We start from the raw sequence: 23151 nt of genomic DNA, 5'->3' as shown, positions 1-23151 counted from the left end.
AAACAATACAGTGTGACAACTATTTACATAGCATTTACATTGTACTAGGTGTTAGAAGTAATTAAGAGATTATTTAAAGTATACAGGAGGATGTGTGTAGATTGTATGCAAATACCACACCATTTTATATAAAGGACTTCAGCATCTGCAGATTTTGGTATCTGAGGGAGATCCTGGAACCAATCTCTTACCAGAGGATGACTATAAGTAACTATTTTGAGTCAGAGCTCATCTTGCTACTACAATATTTAATAGTGCTTCATTAAAATTTCAATTCATATAATTAACATTATCTTAAATATCTGTTTTATCTAAAGTAATGTTTATTTTTACTTTCTTCTGTAGTTGAGGGGAGGCTCTGTTGAACTCAGTGCCTCTCCTTAATGTCAGCTTTGTGTTGGATCACTGAATGGGGAGAGAAGAAATATCTTGGAATTCTTGTTCTAATCCTACTGTGAAGCCAGGCATGCAAATAGAAAGATGTCTATCAATAGTTGGTTTTCCTCAGCCCACCATGGCAGTGAGTAGTAAGTGGTTAGTGTGAAAATTGGAGAGGGAGCCAAGGAAGTGTTAAAATGTGGAAATGGTACATTTTGATTATTCATCTGAGAATAATGTGTGGTCTGCTCTTGTTGGGTGGAGTGTTCAATAGATGTCTGTTAGGTCTAGCCGATTTATATTGTGGATCAAGTCTTCTGGTTTTTCTGCCTGCTCAAATATGCTATTGAACTTCTTTAGTGATTTTTTCTTTCTTTTTTTTTTTTTGAGACGGAGTCTTGCTCTGTTGCCCAGGCTGGAGTGAAGTGGCACGATCTCGGCTCACTGCAAGCTCCGCATCCTGGGTTCATGCCATTCTCCTGCCTCAGCCTCCCGAGTAGCTGGGACTACAGGCGCGGGCCTGGCTAATTTTTTTGTATTTTTAGTAGAGACGGGGTTTCATCGTATTAGCCAGGAGGGTCTTGATCTCCTGACTCTGTGATTCGCCCGCCTCGGCCTCCCAAAGTGCTGGGATTACAGGCGTGAGCCACTGTGCCCACCCTAGTGATTTTTATTCACTTCACTTATTGTACTTTTTTTTTTCTTTTTTTAGATGGAGTATCACTCTGTCACCCAGGCTGGAGTGCAGTGGCACCATCTTGGCTCACTGTGACCTCAGCCTCCCAGGTTCAAGTGATTCTCCTGCCTCAGCCTCCCAAGTAGCTGAGATTACAGGCATACACCACCACGTGTGGCTAATTTTTTGTATTTTTAGTAGAGATGGGGTTTCACCATGTTGGCTAGGCTGATCTCGAACTCTTGACCTCAGGTAATCCACCTGCCTTGGCCTCCCAAAGTGCTGGGATTACACGCGTCACTTATTGTACTTTTTAATAATTTCTATTTATATTCCCTATTTGTTGATGTATTCTCATAATTTTCTTTTAGTTCTTTAGGTATGGTTTCCTTTTGTTCTTAAGTTTTTGTCCTATAAGTTCAACATCTGAGCTGCCTCACAGTTTCTATTGGTTGCTTTTTTTCCTGTGTATGGGTCATATTTTGTTTCTTTGCATAACTTGTCATTTTTTGTTGATAACTGGACATTTAGAATAATATAAGATGACAACTTTGGAAGTTCTCTCCTCTCCCAAGGGTTTGTTGTTTCTCCCGTTTGTTGTTTGTTTTGTGACCTTTCTGAACTAAATCTGTAAGTCTGTGTTCTTTGTCATATGTGGCCACTGAAGTCTTTGCTTGGTTAACTTAGTGGTCAGCTAGTGATTGGATACAGATGATCTGCTTAAAAGCCTGGAACCTGTAAGTCCCCTAGTCTTTGCCAAAGGGCTCTGTGTACATGTTGGCGTGTGTCTTAAACACTGAGATAGGAAGTTAATCACTCTGCTTTGACTTTTACTTCCTGCTTGCACATGATACCAGTGGGCTAGGGGACGTCCCCAAATGCTACTGGGACCTCGATCGCAGCCAGTGTCCAGGCTCTTGACACTGTCGTGAGAAGGAATTCAAGGATGAGTCAGAAAATAGTGAAAGTATGGAGACTTAATTGCAAAACAAAAAAAGTACACATTCAGGAAAGGGGAGTGCAGGCACACTTGAGAGAGAGAGAGTCACGCACAAGGTGGGGTGGAGCTGCTATCTTTATGAATTTCTTTAACCAAGGGATGAAATATTCATGATGATTCCTGGAAAAAGGTGGAATTTTTTTTGGAACTGTGGTGCCACCCATTTTTACACCAAATATGAGTGTTCCTAAAACTGTCATGGCACTGGTGGGCATGTGATATAGTACGTTATGACTGTACATTGAGCCCTGGGTGAAACTTAGGTCAAATCTATCACCACGTTGAGTCCTGTCAGTCTTAGCCAGCATGGTTTACACCCTGTTTTTCAGGGTCTTGTCTTATTAGCCCATAGCTTCTGCAGCTATTTCAACAGTTTCCTTTGGCTAGTCACATAAAACTGCTGCCTAGAATTTCCTTTTCTCCTGTCACTACCCTGTTTTATTTCTATCTTGCACAGAGCTTCAAGGTCAGCCATAAATGAGAGCTTAGAGCCTTCTTAGGTCTTTCCCAAGTGTGTACACAGCCCTGTGTATGTATGTGGCCCTTTAGATGCCCAGGAATCTGTTAGAGCTTTTCAAAGTCATCTGTGGACATTTTATTCCCCAATTTTTCCTTTTAAGCCCTTTGGTTGACCTATCATTTGTCCCAGTTGTTACCTACCATCTCAGGCATCCTCCATGTTAAACTTATTGCCTCTAATTGTTTTTGACAACTGCCCCTGGGGAAAAGGCTTGTTGTACTAGGCAAGTCCTGATTCAGGTCAAATAAAGACATCCCTGTAAATAGGCATGGAGTCTTCCAGGGAACCACCAGGTAGGTCAAATAATGATAATTCTCTGAGAATGTGTCTTTGAAGGAGCTGCAGCTCTGTTCTGTCTGCTTTGATGGCTGGCAAGCTATAGGTTTCCACCAGAGTTTTAGAATGTTGTCTTTCGAGAGTACTGTAGAGCTGGAACAGAGGAAGAATAATGGAAATAGGGCACATTAAAATATAATAAAGCTCATTTTTCTACCAAGATTTAGCTGTTTTTCTTGAATAAATGATGCCTGTATTTCTGCAAGTTTTGAGCTAATTTTCAGAGTTCTGAAAAGGTTGATTTTGACAATTTTTGATAAGTTTTCTGGTTACTTTTATGGATGAGAAAATGTTTGGAGATCCTCCCTCTGCTATTGTTGCTGGCATCACTCCTGTTGTTTCTTTCTTCTCAGAGAAATTAACTATCTCAACCTCTTTCTCTTCTGCCTCCACCTCTTCTTAAACTCAAAGCACTGGCAGATATTCCATTTCTTCTGTGATAGCCCAACTTAATTGCTCTCAGTGAATCAGGGGTTAGATAGAGGTGGTCTTCTGTGTTCTTGGCAACTTCCGTTTTTCTACTTCTGTTTCTCCTAAGGGTCCTCTTAGAGTTGTGAGAACAAGTGAGGAATTAATATCTCATAAAGTATTCTATCACATAAAGACAAAAAAAGGTGATAGGTTGGAAAGGAACTAAGATGTGATATCCAGTCAAATAAATAGAGTACTGCCAGAAAAAAAAAAAAAAACAACAATTTTCCTGAACTTTGAATAAGTGACTAAAATATTAAACCGAAGGTAAATGTAAAATAATATCTAGAATTGTAAGAACACTTGTTTTATTATCTGTTTCTTGTCTTTTGTTGTTATTTTGTCCCATGCCAGGATGCTCGACATGCAGCAGAAGGAGAAATATATACCAAACTGAATCAAAAAATTGATGAATTTGTTCAGCTTGCTGATTATGACTGGACAATGTCTGAGCCAGATGGAAGAGCTAGTGGTTATTTAATGGACCTTATAAATTTTTTGAGAAGCATCTTTCAAGTGTTTACTCATTTGCCTGTAAGTATAAAAATTTTCAAAAATTGTTTTGTGTTTGCTTACTAAAGTATATTTTAGAATTTAGTTTGAGGTTTCCTTGCTTAAACCAACTTCCTGGAGTGCATGTTTCTTTCTCCATTGTTATAAATCCACTTGTAAGGAATTATAACTTAGCCAAATTGTTTGAAATTTTAATTTATTTTATTTTTAACCAAAATGCCTATAACTCTCTTTCCACCAAAGCCAAGGCAAAACCCTGAAACTGACAATATAGACTTAAATAGAAATAATCTCTAATATAAATAATTTACATAGAGTTAACCTAATTAATGGCTTTTCCAGTTAGAAAGGACCAAGAAATTACTGGCTATTTTTGAGCCAAGAGAGTAAAAGTAAAACTGGAGCGTTGTTCTATCCTGGCACGTAGTCGTAGCACATCTACATTTTGGACAGTTGGTTGATGAAACATTAAAAAAAAAGATACAACAAGGACATTTGGGTATAAAGAAGCTGAAATGTTGGATTCTTCAGATGAGGACTGCAAAGACTAGAGATATAATGTTGGGATGAACATACTCTTACTAGGTATATCCAGAAATAATAAAACTGTTAAAACATGAATGCAATAGTTTTGTACAAAAAATAGGAAGAAATTTTATCAACCTTTTTATCTTATGATACAATATAGCTGAACACAAGAATATTGACCCATTTATGCTGGAAGTTGCAAATTATTTTGTGTGAAAAATCAGACCTTGGAGATGACCTTGAGCAGTGTGATATAAATAACTCCCACAAGCTTAGTGTTCCAATAATGGAATGCTAGGCATAAATGGGTTAATCTGGAACCTACACAGCTGCCCCCAACCACCCTCTCCCTGCTTGGAATGGGGAAAAAAAAAGGTAATTTTCCTCATCCTTTACTCTTTCTCCTCAGAAACTGCTTCAAAGAACCAATTAGAAAAGTTGAGGGAAGGTGTTGCTAAAAAAAATTAATGGAAGACTATTTTAAAGAGATTGTCTCATGGATCTGGGCCAGAGGATTTTAGAAGCTTACCCAGGGATGATACTGTATTCCTAACTGCTGTCTTTGAACTGAAAAAGGAAATCTATAAATATATTTAATTTTTATATCAATGAAATTCTATAGAAGTGCTTTTTATATAGTTTATACTAAATAATTGTTAAATTAATTTGAATTCACCTTGTCAGTATAAATCATGCTTCTAGCCAAAAGCAATCCACACACACACATGCACACACACACACGTTTTATGTTTTAATATCTGTGTCATGTATTGCTTTGAGGTGATGGGTAGGAATTTTGTACATAAATGGAATAGGATTAAGAGAGATTATATGTTAGAAATGTTTGGGGTAAATGTCTCACCTTCCAAGGTCACTTTCTAGGCTGACATCCTAGAGGAAATCCTGCTTTTTTGTAAGACATACTCTGGTGACATTGAGAGAAATAGACTCCTGGTCTAACTAGATCACTCATCTATCTATTACGACATTTTGTATGGCTTTAGCTGAGTCTTCATATGCCATTTTGGATTTTTATGTCATCTAACATAGATTTTTCTATAAAGGAAATAAATTTTTGTAGACCAATAAATTCAACAATAAATACAAGGTGTAACCATATAAAAAGAAAATAATAATTTACACCTAAGAAAAAAGAAAAGTGGGCTGGATATGTTGGCTCACACCTGTAATCCCAGCACTTTGGGAGGCCAAGATGGGAGGACCATCTGAGCCTAGGAGTTTGAGACTAGTCTGGGCAACATGGTGAAACCCAGTCTCTACAAAAAATACAAAAATTAACTGGGCATGGTGGCATGTACCTTTAGTCTTGGCTACTCGGGATGCTGAGGTAGGAGGATGGCTTGAGCGTGGGAGGTGCAGGCTCCAGTGAGCCGTAATCATGCTGCTGTGCTCCAGCTTGGGTGACAGAGTGAGACCTGTCTCAAAAAAAAAGAAAAGAGAAAAATGGTCCTAACAACAGTGTATTGTTATTCAAGAATGAACTGAAAGCATGATTTTCAAGCAAAAAATAGTAAATTATTGACTGGTAAATTTTAGAGTCAATAGAGTGATTATATTATTGCTTTGTATGTTAGTTTTCTGAAATCCTGAAATTGTATCAAATATTTAACTAGATTGTTTCCTTTTAAGCAAAGAGAATAGGCAGAGGCATTAAATCTATTATTTTTCTAGATGAAGTATGGCATTACGTTAAGCTACCATTTTTATTTAAATGTTTTGAGTTGAAAATGATTTCTTGGTTTAAGGTTATTCTTGGACCCAAATAGGGTAAAGGGCCAATTCTGGACTTCTTTAACCCTCAAAGAAGCTTCAGACGAAGCTTATCACATTTAACCGCAAGTGAGTCCGCTTAAGCAGAACAAGCCATCCTACTTACAGACATGAGTTAAGTGGTGGTTCTGGTTTGGGCCCCATGCCCTGTCTTTGGTTTTGGTAGTGTTCAGGAACGATGGAGTATGTTAGAGTCAATGGAAGCTGAGAAACCAAGGGGCACTCTTTCAAATGTGCAAATATTGGCCAATAGTGCAAAAATTTGGAGATTTTCTGGGATGGAGGTGGCTCTGTCACTCCCTAACCCTGAAAGTTACCTGATTGAACACTTTTAGCTTAAAAGCTCCAGCGTTAGTTTCACTGAGTATTTAGTTTCTATCAGTCCCCTGCCAAAAGGGATCCCTTCCCCTCCCCTCCCCTCTGGCGAAGTCTTGGTCTGTCACCCAGGCTGGAGTGCAGTGGTGCAACCTTGGCTCACTGCAGCCTCCGCCTCGAGGTTCAAGCGATTCTCCTCCCTCAGCCTCCCGAGTAGCTGGGACTACAGGTGCAGGCCACCATGCCTGACTAATCAGAATGTTTTCTTAGTCAAAGATTGTCATGATGTGCAATTGCTGACGACCATTGCCTAGTGAAAAGTTCCATTTGTTCCAGAAAAGTTATGATCTATCCAGTGAAATTTTGTTCTCTGCTCACAGGACATGAGAACAGTACAGATTAATAGATAATGATGGGTTTGATGGAGTCCAGGGAAAGAACTCTGTCATTTTCACATATTGTGGTAGCAATGGAAACCTGTAGGATTTAGAAAAGCACAATAACCCGAATAATGTTCGCTTTAAATACCTCTTATCTCCAAGGTTACATGAGTGAGAGAATTGATTACTTCCCTTGCTGGCTGTGGTGGCTCACACTGGTAATCCCAACACTTTGAGAGGCTGAGGCAGGAAGGTCGCTTGAGCCCAGGAGTTGGAGAACAGCCTGGGTGATATAGTGAACCTCGTCTCTACAAAAAATTAAAAGATTAGCCTATTGGGAGGGTAAGGCAGGAGGATTTCTTGAGCCCAGGAGGCAGAGGCTTTAGTGAGCCGAGATCATGCCACAGCTCTCCAGCCTGGGCAGCAGAGGGAGACCCTGTCTCAAAAAAAAAAAAATCCCCTCACCTTGCCTCCAGATTAAAATACCTATTCATCTGCATTTTTCTGTGCTCTAGCTGAGAAAGCAGACTCTCTTCTGGCTACAGGAATTAACAGCAAGCTAAATAGTATTGATAGAAATAACAAATATTTTCCCATTACCCAAAATGTTAAGCTTCCCTGCTAAAGATATTATCTTCAATTAGAATAATAAAAAGGCAAATTCCCGTGAGGAATGTTTATCTTTTATTGTTTCTAGAGGTCTGAGTGCTTGAGGATGTGCATAGATGGGCTGTAGAGTTAGAAATACTTATATTTGAACTTTAGATTTGTAATTTACTAGCTATGGGATCCTGGCAAGTTGCTTAATCTCTCTGAGCCTCTTCCCTTCTGCAAAATGAGCATAATCCATTTTTCCCATAGGACTGTCATAAAATGAATGAAAATAGTATGTAGAAAAGTTGTCTGGCAGGGTACTTGGCAAAAAGTGGGTACTGTTAATAAATGTTAGTTTGGTCTTTTATTTTCCTTTCTTCCCTTGTTACAGTTTTAAAACCCTTTGTAGTATTAGTTTCGTTGTGTAATGAAACTTTTTTCCACTTTTTTTCTTGTTATATTTATGCCTGTGTTTTAAACTTGATATTAGTTTTCATTCTATGACTTTATATTATATAGCCACTTGAAAATATTCTTTATTATGAAAGGCATTCATTGTAAGGCATATTTGAATCATTATTATAGCTTGAGTTGCAGTGCTTACAATTGCTAACAGTCAGATGCTAGCTAATGCCAATGAGGTCTGATTAATATGTAATTTTATCTCTAAATTAGTACCCTTGGAAATCATGCCAATTTTTAATATTTTAAATATGTAAGTTTCCCTTCTTTTAATAATTTTTTTCTGACAATTAGAAAATATAGCCAAGTATAGAGAAGGAGACAAAAATCACCTTTATCTTGTTAAAAGATCATCATTGTTTTAGCTGGGCATGGTGGCAGGCACCTGTAATTCCAGCTACTCGGGAGGCTGAGGCAGGAGAATTGCTTGAAGCTGGGAGGTGGAGGTTGCAGTGACCCTAGATCACGCCATTGCACTCCAGCCTGGGTGACAGAGCAAGACTCTGTCTTACAAAATGAAAATAAAAATCATCATTGTTAACATTTTGGCAAGTATTCTTCAGGTTCTCTTTTTCTATGCATTTATGACACAATTCTAAGGTGAATGTATAAACAAGCTTTATTTTATTTATTTATTTTTTTTGAGACGGAGTCTCGCTCTGTCGCCCAGGCTGGAGTGCAGTGGCGCAATCTCGGCTCACTGCAAGCTCCGCCTCCTGGGTTCACGCCATTCTCCTGCCTCAGCCTCTCCGAGTAGCTGGGACTACAGGCGCCCGCCACCATGCCCGGCTAATTTTTTTTGTATTTTTAGTAGAGACGGGGTTTCACCGTGGTGTCGATCTCCTGACCTCGTGATCCGCCCACCTCGGCCTCCCAAAGTGCTGGGATTACAAGCGTGAGCCACCGCGCCCGGCCACAAGCTTTGTTTTTTAAACAAGATTTTGTATTTAGGCAGAAAATTTAAACCGGAAGAATTTTAAAAAACGTTAAACATTCATTCACCACTGACATGAATATAAGTAGAATAAGTTGTTGAGCAGCTTGGACATATCTTGTTATTCTTCATGACTGCCAAATGGAACTCAGTAATGTTTTACTGTGAACTTACTGCCTAACCACCCAACACTGGTCTGTTTCTGGAAATAACAGCTAACATTTTCTTCCTTTATAAATGTTAATTGTGTACTCATTTTAATGAAGATGGTTTATTGATTTACCGTCCATAGGGGAGACATGTAAATGACAATGAGTTTTAAAAATGTCTTCACATGTGTTTATCACTAAAGGTACCCAATTTATGCAAATATTTATACTAACAAATGGTTGTCTTTTATGGTAGAAGTAAATAGAAGATCTGGAATGATCAATTTGTTCATATTTCTTCCTTTCTAGAAACTCTTCATTGTTTTGTCTTTAACTATAATGTAATCTTCTTTGCTTAATTTTGCTACTACTCTAGGGATATTAAATTAGTAGATAAATCTGGTTCTAATTTGAATTTTAAATATCAAAAAATTTATTCCCAGAAAGATATCTTTTCCTTTGCTTTCAAATATGCTTAACTTTTGATTTTCTGTATTAATGGAAGTGGTATGATGGACAATTTAAAAAAAAGACATGATCGGCTGGGCGCGGTGGCTCATGCCTGTAATCCCAGCACTTTGGGAGGCCGAGTTGGGCAGATCATGAGGTCAGGAGTTCGAGACCAGCCTGACCAACATGGTGAAACCTCGTCTGTACTAAAAATACAAAAATTAGACGGGCAGGGTGGCACATGCCTATAATCCCAGCTACTCAGGAGGCTGAGGCAGGAGAATCACTTGAACCCAGGAGGCGGAGGTTGCAGCGAGCCAAGATTGTGCCACTGCACTCTGGCCTGGGTGACAGAACGAGACAACAAAAAAACCAGACATGATCTTTAGTGATAATATGAATTTACTGTTGGCATATGGTTCTCTAATTATGTGGTAATTTGGGGTATCTTTCAAGAAAATCTCACATCAGAGATTAGATGCCTAAAAAGCTGTCCATTAAAAAAAAATCTATTAACAGGAGTATTCCTCTGAATATCTTTTACTCTAAGATTAGTAAATGGCCTCAAAATCATGTTGGGAAATATATATCCCAAGATCCAATTGTGCACACTTCTTTCCAACTGTGCCTTGACAGTGGCATCACATTGGTAGCCATGGTAGGAGTGATTAGACCATTTTTTTTAAAAAAAAAAGAGTACAAATTAAGGCTTTTTCCCCAGAGAATCATTGTTACATATTTACTAGCACACCACTAAATAAAGCATAACTTTTAAAATCATGCTGTCAAAGAAAAATTGTTTAGTTTTTATTAACTCAAGAAATCAAGCACAGTATATGCTCAATAATAAGATTAAAAATATTATAGTAGAAACTTCTTTCAAGATGGGGAAATGTACAAGTGTTACTCAATTTAAACAGCATCTTCTCCATCTGTCCCTTTTAAGGTGTTTCTCTTTTCAGGTATTTCCTTTGAAGAGTTTTTTTCCTTGGTTTAATTGTTTGCTTTGGGCTGTAGTGTTTTACTGATGTGCCAATTTAGTATCCTTTGTAAATTATTTTCCCACTAAATGTATCTGATGTTACTAAATTTTTAATTTGCATTTTTAGTTTCCATTAATGATTTTAGAACATAATATGCTTTCTTTAATTGAGAAACAAATATATGCTCAAGAATAAATAAAGATACATTATTTGGATAGAAATGGGTAGTATCTAACTTTTAAAATCATTCTCTCCTTAAGAATTCTTTCTGAGAATTCAGCACTATCTTGAAATTTTTGAGATTTGGGTTTTAGGCTTGATTCTTCCAATTAACCACCATTGTGAAAGCAGACAAATTATTTAACCTCTGGATTAATTTGCTAATATCTATTTTATTTCATAGAGCTAAAAATAAAGGTTGTTCTGTTTTGCTTTCATTCCAGTTAATACACATGAATGGTGTGATAAGTAGTCCAAAAGAGTTTGGAATGGAAAATAGACCCTCTCCTTTCCCTTTCCCCATTTCCACTCCCAGTCTTCCAGACTGCTATTTTTCACTATTTGGTTTTATTTCTTCTGGTGGTTATCTTAATAAAAAACAGAATATCTGGTGATCCTATGAAATACAAAAGTACAAGTAGCAACCTTTCCCTTCCCCTTTTTTAAAGTATTGATTGTTACATTTTTAAATCTCTTCTATTTCTTTCTTTTTTTTTTTTGTTTTGAGACAGAGTCTCACTGTGTTGCCCAGGCTGTAGTGCATTGGTGTGAGGGATCTCGGCTCACTGCAACCTCCTCCTCTGGGTTCAAGTTATTCTTGTGCCCCAGCCCCCTGAGTAGCTGGAATTACAGGCGTGTGCCACCACGCCCTACTGATTTTTGTATTTTTAGTAGAGACGGGGTTTCACTGTTTTGGCCAGGCTGGTCTCGAACTCCTGGCCTCAAGTGATCCACCTACATTGGCCTCCCAAAGTGATAGGATTACAGGCACGAGCCACTGCGCCAAGTCTATTTCTTTATATAAAATAGTTATACTGTACTTCTATTTCTGGTTCTTTCTACTTTAATCGGTATCTTAATTCCCTTCTATTTGAAATAAAGGAGTTAGCCTGCCTCTCCTTTGCTCCATCAGTTCTTCCATCTATTCTTTTCTGATAGCTATACTATTATTTTTATCTTTATTCAGGTTATTAGTATTTACATTCTGTTTGACAACTACAATCAAATCTATCCTTTCTCCTAGGCTGGCTTTCCAAGCTAAACACTAGTAAACAGTACTGGTGTTTGTTATGATTATGTCCGTATTGTTCCCTTTACGCAAAGCATAGTATGCTTGGACTTTTTGTTTTCCTTTCATTTTGGGGTCCAGTATATCCAAGTTCTGGGCATTTGAAGGAGAATAATTCTAGCATCATGGCCAAATAGATTTTTTTAAATTATACTCCATTATTTAATGAAATTATACACATTTCAGTTGGCTTAATATTTAAAACATAATTTTTTCCTTTTTGATGAGTGAATATTGTACCTTAATCATATTGAGTGTTCTAATTTCCTTTCCTTCAGTTGTGTGAAAATGTCTTCTTTCCAGGAGGCCTCTTTTAAGAGGTCTTTGTCCCTAACCTGTACCAGTTGCTCTCTAGAATTGGGGCATAGCTGTTACCCTGGGACTTTCGTTCCTTGCTCTCCTGTGTTAGGAACTGTTTCTTGGATCCCAGGCTTCTTGTTTTTTTTGTTTTGTTTTGTTTTGTTGTTGTTTTTTTTAAATTACTTTGCCAGTCGGTTTTGCTGAATTCCCATAAAACTTCAGTAACTTTAGTGACTTTCCCACAAAAGGGAAGTATACTATTTAAGTCCTTGCATATTAGAAAATGTCTTCTGTCTTCATGCTTGATTGATAGTTTGGCTGGTTTTATAATTATAGGTTGATTAGCTTTTTCTCTGTACTTTCATTGCATTTCTCCATTGTCTTCTGGCATCCAGGTTTTAGTATCTGTTTTAAAATTTGAATTCTTCAGCCTGGGCAACATGGCGAAACCCTGTCTCTACAAAAAATACAAAAAATCAGCTGGGTGTGGTGGCACACACCTGTAGTCCCAGCTACTTGGGAGGCTAAGGTGGGAGGATCACTTGAGCCCAAGAAGTCTAGGCTGCAGTGAGCCATGATTGCACCACTGCACTCCAGCCTGGGCAGCAGAGCAAGACCCTGTCTCAAAAAAAAAAAAAAAAACTGAATTCTAAGAAACATCAAGAGAACATACTCCTTTTCCTTCTTTTCCCTCTTCCTCCTTTTGCCCCATCCCCCTCTGCTCTCCTGTGCTCCCCTTTACTTCTCCCTACATAAGGAGCCTCAGGTCTCCCCAAAATATTCTTTCATTAGGGTAATTGCCTGTGCTCTCTGGCTCTCTGGCCCTCTGGGTGGGGGATCATTGGTACAATTGTTTCAGAAATCTTCAGTTATTTTCTCTGTTTTCCATCCCATTTCTCATTTTTATCCTTGTTCGTACCTGCAACTCTGGACTTTAATGCACAGCTGGCTCCAAGCTCTACTGTACTACTTCTCTGTTAGCATATAATGGGCAATGGCTTTCTTTTCTCTGTTTCATCTGCTTTCTGTCTCACAGAAAGCACCCCTTCGTGAATTCCCACATACACCTTCATTTTTTCTGCTGTTGAAAACATTTTATTCTTTTTTTCAGTTCTATACTTTTTATTTCACTTGTATCTCAGGATGGATGGGAAGCAAACACATTAACTTAGTCTACCATCTTGATTCTGAACAACTTGCTTCCTTCTCCTAGAAGATTAGATCATCTCTAAAGTCTCTGTATATAATATTGTATGTTTCTAAGCATCATTCTTTCAGACAAATGTAACGTCTCAATCCAAATGTTGATTTATTTATTCTGACACCTCATGTCCTCTTTTAGCTCTGCACTTTTCTGCCCTTTATTTTTTGGTTCACACTTTTTTCTAAGTATATGGGTTCAGATGGCCTTTTACATGATTGAAAACTATAAAGGAAAAAGGTAGTAGTCAACAGTACAATCATGGGTTTAACTATAAAGGAAAAAGGTAGTAGTCAACAGTACAATCATGGCTTTAATAACCCTTTATTTTATGTGACACCAAAAAGAATTGAAAAATACAAGGATTGCAATTTTTAAATTATGGTGTAGGCAGCTTTTAATACATTTATGTGTTTTCCCTATCAAATGAAAATATAACCATATATTGTGTGTATGTGTATATATATATATATATATATAATCTCAAAAATTGGTTTTTCTTACTTGAATGTTAATTTTTAAAAACTTATAATGGCATTGAATAATGTTGATGTGATTTATTGAAAAATGATGTATTGTGAACTATACTTTCATTATCACATCCTATGACATACATGGTAGTTATATGTTGAATGTTGTTGACTAACTTTTATTGACTAGGTTACTAAATTTTGTCTGAATTTCATCTTAACTTTGTGGCCTTTATATCTGCTAAGACATCTTTATATACACTTTGGAAGATTAAAGATTATGGAAAACATTGTTGAATAAAATAACTATGATGGTGGGATAATTTTACTAATGCAAATAAAATTTTATTCGAAGTTAATCTAGAAAAAAGTTAGTGTTTATCTAGGGTCTAGTCCAGTCTTCCAGAAGAGTTCTTTGTCTGGTTAACACAACTGCTGTCCCACTGCCTACTAGGGTTAATTAGGTTGACCAGCCTGGCTAGTGAGTATCTGCTTCTTCCATTTCTGCTTGCGGTTTCTTCTTTACTCATTGTGTATTTGGTGAAGAAGGCAGCTTCCCATATGGAGGGGGACCTTCAGTCTAGGCGTTACTGGAAGTTCAGCTTCCACTAATACATAAATTCTGGTTTCATTGACCTAATATAATAAAGTTAAATCCATATATCTGGGTAAATATCTTTTTCTAAAAAAAAAAAAAGTACTTAAATACCATATATTTTATTATTAAAATTTGAAAAGTAAATTAGGTAATTTAAAAAATTAAATAGTACTTTAAGGATATTTTAATTAATTCTTATTTTACGGAATTAATGTTTAATTAATCCTTGATGTTTTTAAGGAATAAGCCAGTACCTTATAATTAGTACAGAACTACAGCAGGGGCATATATGTATTTAAATTGAGACCAGTGATTTAGTTTTTACTTTGGCTTGCTATTCACTCCTTAGGGGAGACAAAACATTTAAATAATTAGCTGTAAAATAATTTAGTGTGCCATCTTTCCTTGAGTAATTTATTTAAGCTATATTAGCAGATTATGTGAAGAAGTAGACTTATCCTAAGCATCTTCAGAATAATATATTCTCTATAATTTTGTCATTTTTGAAGAAATTGACATTTCTTTCTGTATTAAAATCATCTGTGGGAAGAGCTTCTTGTTAAATATTTAGATTCCAGTGCTTGACCCTAGACCTAACTGAACTAAAATTTTTGAAGCTTAACAAGCTGCATTTTTTGCTTAATGTTTAAGAATCACTGCTCTATAGCACAGAACCTTGTCAAAGAACTTATGTGTTCTAAATTTGCTTATTCAGTAGACATAAGTGCTAAAGCTCTTGGTTTTTTAATTCTGACTAGACAACTTGATGAGAGAGACAAAAGTTTGGAGGAGGATTTGTCTGATTAGTATGGATGTAAAAACTCATGCCTAAATCTTCAAAATAAAAAATGATAGTCACATTTATGTGATAGATGAATGCCTCTAAATTAGCAACACACACAGAATGAACTTGCTTGTTTTAGAGTATATTCCCTTTTGCTACTTTAAACACTGATTCTGTTGTGATTAGAATACATTTTCCTTTTTTATTTGATTGCCTTGCTGACTTCCTTCTCAGACTAACAACAATGATCACGCAGCCATGTCGGTAAGTAGATATAAACTAAAGCTAGCATGTAAATTAGAAAATAATGAACTTCCTGCAGGCTTATTTTTCTCTGCTTAGGTATTTAAAATAAAGGCTAATTACTTTGGCAACATCCTTGATAAATTTTTAGTTTTGTGGAAACCTAAATTTGAAGGTAATATTAGTTGTCTGTGAAGCAGTCAAGATTCCCTGAGACTAGATTGTAAAAGCACTGCACTCACCTCAAATGCATCTTAATATTAAGGTGCATTTGGAAACTTCTCTGTGGTCTTTCCTCATCTGTAAAATGAGGTATATGGCAACATATACCCTACAGATTTTTGTGAGGTTAAATGAAATAGTATACCTAAAATGTTTAGAAAAGGGCTTAGCATATAATAAATAATCAAAAAATATTAGTTGTTATCGTTACTTGTTTCAAAGATGGTTTATGCTTTTCCTGAATGCTTTTTCTCTACCACCCTGATCCCAAACTGCACTCATAGAAGTCTAACCCAGTGCATGACCCAGTGTGATTCATGACCCAGTGCAGGTATTTCTTTCTCGTCCCAGCCCAGTATTGCTCTTCTGAATTGCCTTAGCTCTTACCTTTTTTTATGGCTTTATCATATTTTGCTTTTTTTCCATATTTGTCTTTTTCACCTTTACTTGTGAGTTCTTGACAGAATAAGAACTAACAAGTATTCTTCGAATGTATAAATATTGAAAATTCTTCTTAGGGAAAAACAAAATCTTATCTAGCATTTGAAATGTAAATGTTCCTAACCTATATCCTCTTCTTTCTGTTCTTATTCCTGTTACTGAAGTTCAAGTTTTGATTATTGTAATTGTCTTCTAATTGGTCTCTACCAACAGTGTCTCCTTACGTCAGTCCATCCTATATACCAGTGCTAGATTATTCTTTCTGAAGCACAGTCTAATTTTATTTCCCTATTCAGAAACATCAGGGGTTCTTGATTATCTATTGAATTAAGTAGAAATTTCACAGGCTAGCAAAAAGAAAATTATCTCAGCCTTTTCCCACATATATTTCTGAGGCCGGACACGGTGGCTCATGCCTGTAATCCCAACACAGTGGGAGGCCGAGGCAGGTGGATCACTTGAGACCAGGAGTTCAAGATCACTGGCTGACATGACAAAACCCCATCTCTACAAAAAATACACACACACACACACACACACGCACACACACACATTTCTGACCATTACTAAACATGTGCATCCAAACTGGCATATTCATTGTGTCTTGGATCTATCTTGGATTTTCTGCCTTTGCTTTATTTATAACTGTAAAAATCCTGGATCTCTTCCCAAAGACATTCTAATGCAACCTCTTTCACAAAGCCTTTGCTGATTCCACTTAATTACATGTGGATACTTTGTCTTGCTTTTATGGTCCTGTTTATATTTTATACTACTGCTGTTTGTAGACTTGCCTTCTTTTCCTTATTGTAGAACTTAGACCTCTTATGTCAGGAACTACATCTGTTTATTCATCTTTATATATTCAGTAACACTTAACACAGTGTCTTACACAAAGTAGTTGCTTGATTTGTGTTTTTTTAAGTAAATATGAAAGAAATAGTGAAGAAATGGACAACATGGTCATTTTCTTGTTTGTATAAAGAGTATAAAAGTATACTGCCTAAAAAATCAATTTCCAAATTGAAATTTGTCAAATAGAGAATACTGTCTAGTTTTGAAGTGAAGGTGCAATCTATTATTCTCAGGCAGAAACTTGGAAAATACCTGTATGAGAGTTATTTAGTAAAGATGATACCAGTACTGATTAGAAACATTTGTATGTATACTTTATTCATTTCTTGCACACCTCAGTGAAGGAAAAATACAGTAACTAAAACCACAGCTCTCTAGATTCAACTGTAAATTTAGTAGTGATCAAAACAAAAGACCCTTTAGCACCAGAATAACTGTTGCAAATTCCCAACATTAAGGAGAAATACTTTGTCCTGTTGAAGACACAGACCCTTAAGCTTTCATTTGCCCTTTTTACTCACTCAATATAATAATCATTGAGTACTTATTAAGCTTGCTAACAGATTTCCTGCTGATGAACCATATAATTCAACATACAGAAGTGATATTCAGAAGCAAAACTGACCGTGCCATCCAAAAACTCAAATTGTTACCATCAATTTAAGGAGGCAGGGACAGATGTTGGGATCAGTTTTAGATAAATTTGCATTAGAGATTTTGAAAGTTTGGCACTTGAATGTCCAGTATTTTCAAAAAGTTCTTTATGTTGTAGTTATTTCTGTGGGAATGAAAGTGGTATTTCTATGACATATTTTGATATCCATTTTTATATTATATCCATTGTTACGAGTTAATTCCAAGTATACAAAAATCAACAAGAACAAACAATTGACAATATAATATATCCCTGTATTGGAGAGAGTTAAAAAAACTTTGAGAGAAAATATTTGAAAAAGTTGGAAATAGTCAAGGTCCACTCTTTGAAATAGAATTTTTATTCTTATTAAGCTTTTTCTTAACGTTATAAAACAGTTGATTTTCACTACTAGATGTTAATTTTTTAAAATCTTGCTTCTTAGTTGAAAATGAACATATTTGTATTTTGTAACTTTAATCCTTTTAGACATTTACTAAGTTGTCTAAGTTAGTCAAATGCTGGCTAATCTTGGTGAGAAATTTAGTTTCATAAATTGTAAGTCTTAAGTTTGTATATAGCGTAGCATACTTAAATATTTTCCTGATGTCAAACATTGCAGAAAACAATATTTTGAATTGCTCTCAGTCAGGGCTTAGTTGGAAGTAGTAGTAATGAAAGGGCTTTTAAAAGGAAACAACACGAGAGTTTTAGTAGGAAGCCAGTGGATTAGGAAAGAACTATATAAAATGCAATTGAAGCTGTAGACCTTAATGAGAGTTACTTCATTCATGTTAACTAACAGAAGAAAGCAAAGCCACGTTTCGTTAGGAAGGTTGAGACTGTTTTTATATATTTTTTTCTATTTTAAGTTCCAGGGTACATGTGCAGGTTGTGCGGGTTTGTTATATAAGTAAACATGTGCCATGGTGGTTTACTGTCCCTGTCAACCCATCACCTAGGTATTAAGCCCAGCATGCATTATCTGTTTATCCCAATGCTCTTCCTCCCCCAACCCCAGGGAGGTTGAGACTTTGACTGCACTCAGTCTCTGAGTCATTTTTTCCCCCACCATAACCTGTTTCACAGAACATGTTATTCAAATGTGTGCCTCAGCAAATGAAGTTCTGCTTGTACTAGACTCTGAGAGTCAATGTCAAGAATTGAAACCTAAATACAAATTCATAAGTGACAAAGACCTACTTTGTGCTATCTTTTTGTATATGGCTGTTTATAATAGTCTGTCACCTACATGTATGAAAGGGGAGCCAATTTGCTTGAGTGACATTTGTCCAGTTTACTAATTAATGATTATATGTAAACTACTTCTGTTGTCTAACCCGTTAGTGATTCTGGCAACTTTTTTTTTTTTTCCCCAAGACAGAGTCTGGCCGGGTGTGGTGCCTCACGCCTGTAATCCCAGCACTTTGGGAGGCTGAGGTGGGCGGGTTATGGGGTCAGGAGTTTGAGACCAGCCTGGCCAATATGGTGACACCCCGTCTCTACCAAAAATACAAACATTAGCCGTGCGTGGTTCCTCGCGCCTGTAGTCACAGCTACTTGGGAGGCTGAGGCAGAAGAATCGCTTGAACCTGGGAGGCGGAGGTTGCAGTGAGCCGAAATGGTGCCACTGCACTCCAGCCTGGGTGGCAGAGTGAGACTCTATCTCAAAAAAAAAAAAAAAAAGGGGTGAGTTTGGCAATATCATGGGACTGCCATGGCAGAAGCAGTGATACTTGTAGAAAGCTAAAAATTTGGATACTGCATGCCTTCTAAAGCCATACTCAAAAGATTGTTTACAAAAAAAAAGACTGCCAAAGTTTGATGAGCCCTATGATTGGGATAGGGGAAGTTTTGAGGGAAGTAAAAATACGCCACGTATTATGCAGTCCTGAGGTTTTCCCAGTTCAGGAAAAAATTTTTCAACTTTTAGATGATCATGTTCTACTTCTCTCTCTCTCTCCCTCTGTATGTGTGTGTGTGTCTTAAGAGTAGACATTTCTGTTACTGTCTCATACCCTTATGATTGGTAATTGTTGGAAGGAGAACAACCTGAGAGGAGAGAATGGGAATTTATAGTTGACTGTGGGATTGTGGTTAACTGATGTGTCCCAATTCATTCTTTCAGGGCTGGAAGTAGTTAGAGATGGACAGAAACAGAGTATAAGAGGAATACAGAGTGTAAAGAGGTATTTGGGGGAATGTTGTGAGTGTTAAAATGAGTATATTTTGATCTATGAATTTTAGAGCATAATTTCAAAAATTTATCTTCAGGTGGGCAGATCCCCTGGGGTCAGGAGTTCAAGACCAGCCTGGCCAACATGGTGAAACCCTGTGTCTACAAAAACACAAAAATTAGCTGGGCATGATAGCAGATGCCTGTAATCCCAGCTACTTGGGAGGCTGAGGCAGGAGAATTGCTTGAACCCGGGAGATGGAGGTTGCGGTGAGCCGAGATCGTTCCATTGCACTCCAGCCTGGGTGAAAGAGCGAGATTCTGTCTCAAAAAAATATATATATATTGTCTTCAAGGTAGTATTAATGTTATTTAAACTCACTAAGGGAATTCATCCTGATATGTAAACCTTTATATCATATCTATTCTGTATTATTGAGAATCAGACATTTCAGTGTTATGTATAGTGTTCAGCCAGAAAATGAATTAAAACTGATCTTACTAGGTAGAGAAATCCTTGTGCATTTGTGAAATAATCCTGGGGAAAGTTTCATATTCTATGTTATAGGTATCTTTTTCCTGATTTCATAACAGTATTTACATTTGAACAAGATGTTTCATATAGTAAAACTCTAGATTAGTGGTTCTTTTATAAAATGGAAGAGTAACAGATTTCTTGAATTGAAATACCTGTTTTTCAACTATACCTCTTTTTTAATATTTCAATTAACTATTTTTAATTTTTAATTTTAGTGTTTCCATCTGATGAAATACCTCATTCTTTCAGTATGTGTATTTTAAAATTTAAATTTAAAATGTAAAAGAGCTACAATTTATAACATTTTAAAATACACATACTCTTTAGGAGAGCTACAATTTATAGCCTTTTAAAATACACATACTGAAATGAAATTAAATTCATTAATTTATGAATTTATTCATTAATTCATTCATTAATGAATTAAATAAAAATTTAATTCATTAAAATACTTCCCTTCTTTTGCCTCTGAAAAAGACTGTTTCATAGTCTCATAACTGAAATGTATGTAGCAAACGATGATAGTGAGTTTGTATAAAATGATAATATTTTACTGCATTAATTTAGATAACTTTAAAAAGCCATACAGAATCAGAATTAATGAAGTCACTTATCAGTGTTAGGTTTAATATCCAAATTGACCATGATTTTATTTCGGTTTTCCTTTTTTCTTTGACAAGAGTTAGACTTTTTAAACAAAGTCTTTTATCAATGTAAAGAATAATATGTTGTACAATATATTTGAATCTGTGTATTTCTTTTTACTTAAGTAAAAAAGTAGTTTATTGTACAAAGTTAGCCTTTTGTGGGAATATAAATAAAGAAAAATGGACTCTCCTGGAATCATTAAGGGTGAGTAGACCAATACGGAACGAATGTGATTTCAAGAGCACATTTTAACATTAAATGTACTTGAGAGAATGAAAGCGGCATTGGAAAGTGCTTTCAAATAATTACAGTTGAAATGAAACCCTTTTTTAATAGACCTTTGAAATAAGAAAATGGTGAGACACAAATGAAATCTTCAAATGAAAATTTAAATGGGCCAAATTAGTTTTTAAGTGTTCTACATTTCTCTTAAAAATGTATTAGAGTAGATCTATGAAAACATTACTTTGAAAACAAACCAGTTTTGAGCCATAATCTAATAAACTGTGTTGTGTTTTTACCTTGTTATTTTATGATATTTCACAGAAAACAGAGTATCTTTAGCAGAATCTATGATAGTAAATTATTTTGGAAATTTGTCTTGACATACAAACAGATGTGTTTTCTTAATTCCTTTTAAACTGAGGGTTGGTGGTTTGTGATTTATTGTTCCTGTGATTGGCATTAAAAGCCTTATTTCACAGCTTGCAGTGAGGGACTATTGGGTAAAGAGTGGCTGTGTTCCACAAACTAAATTCAAAAAGTGTCAATCAAGGTCTCACATAGGTTACTTAGAGAATGAGTTTTCTTACTGATTTCACCAAATGTCGCCTCATGCTGTCTTTGATTGGCACAGCCTGGCAGGGAGGATGGATGAATCTGTCACCGGCAGGTTAATTGTGTTACTGGTCTCAGTCTGACATCAGGTCTTTGACTCTTAAGTGGCTCAATACAAAACAAATTAGCAGATTGTAGTCATATTTCTCATTCTATATGCTTTGACTTTGTTGAATGCAGTCCATAAATCATATTGACTGACACACAAGTAAATGATGAAAGCTGTTTTTGAGACATGAATCTAGAAAGCAGCACTGTGAAGGTGCCGTGGAAGGATGCATATGGTTGACCCTTTGGGAATTTCCTAGGAGCCAAATGTCTCTTTACCACAATTGTTCTTAGAAGAAAAGCTTTTCGGTAATGCAAAAAGGATCTAATATGTCAGCAGATTCTCTTTTACAAGTTCCTTTGAAATATAAGAAGTTTGTCTAAGGGTTTTCTCTCTTTGCAAGTTGTTTTCAGCCAAATGTTAGAGCAGAGTAAAAAAGTAATTACCTTTAAAAGCTTAGCAGGTGTTTTTACTTACTTATTGAACTTTGTAAAGAGAGGGAAAATGTTGGTAATAGTTGCAATTAATTTTTCAGATGAGGGCAGGAGAAATTTTGAGGTGCTTGAAATTTATTAAATGTGCCGTATTTTCTCAGTCACTTCACTTAATTATTTTGGCTTTTTTTGTTATAATGTTAAAAGAGCATCTCTAATGAAAAGGGCTAGTTTTTAAAAGATCATTGTAAAAGTACTCAGACTATTTTTATTCTAGAAAATATTATTAAAGGCATCAATAATAATAATAATAGTGTTCAGAAGATTGTACCAGAGTGTGCCAATGGCTATAGACATTAAAAATAAATTTTCAAATATATTTTTGGGTGTGTAAATTTTTGGAGTGTTAACATTTCTATCTAAAAATATGTAGTGGATGAAGTTTAAGAATAGTTGTATACATTGTATAGTTATAAAGTAGACATTAAAAAAATTGTATAATCTTATGGAATATAACTTTAAAAAATTTTAAAGAATCTGAACCTTTGATATTGTGAACTTAAATTTTGAGCTATTTATTTCATCTGAAGATTTATAAAATATTTTATAAATATTTTAATCTTCTATCTTTGAGAACAATAAGCCTGTATTTAGTATGCCTAATCAAAAGAAATTCGGTGTTAGGATTTTAGTATTACACATGATATTTAAATAAAGAGCTAAATTTGTGTGTGTGTATGTCTGTGTGCATGTGGGTTTTCATTACTTATTTCCACCAGGTTTCTAGAATAGCCTGTGTCTTACCATCGTTTTCAGCTCCAGTGCTATTGCTATGTAATCATTTGTAGCATCTGAACCCATGTTAAATTTTAAAGGTTTACATAAAACAATACCACTTATATTGTACAGTGTGTTTGCTTATGAAATTAATAGTAATTTTCTGGCAATTTATT

At 35.9% G+C, this 23151-nt stretch overlaps 1 protein-coding gene across 8 annotated transcripts in view; it reads left to right on the top strand.

Annotated features, from left to right (window-relative positions):
* Nucleotides 1-23151, top strand: part of EXOC6 (exocyst complex component 6) — a 297299-nt gene that overhangs the window by 206009 nt on the left and 68139 nt on the right. For all 8 annotated transcript variants that reach the window (XR_009212754.1, XR_009212755.1, XM_058436204.1 and 5 more), the window contains one exon: nucleotides 3736-3915. Coding sequence is in view for 6 of the 8 variants with exons in the window: in XM_058436204.1 (XP_058292187.1) it covers nucleotides 3736-3915 (180 nt within the window). In the remaining 2 variants the exon portion in view is untranslated. The remainder of the gene's footprint in view (nucleotides 1-3735; nucleotides 3916-23151) is intronic.

Source organism: Hylobates moloch, unplaced genomic scaffold, assembly GCF_009828535.3.
Source record: "Hylobates moloch isolate HMO894 unplaced genomic scaffold, HMol_V3 SCAFFOLD_3, whole genome shotgun sequence".
Taxonomy (NCBI): domain Eukaryota; kingdom Metazoa; phylum Chordata; class Mammalia; order Primates; family Hylobatidae; genus Hylobates; species Hylobates moloch.
The sequence above is the reverse complement of the archived record's forward strand: the minus strand, read 5'-3'. Positions and strand labels throughout refer to the sequence as shown.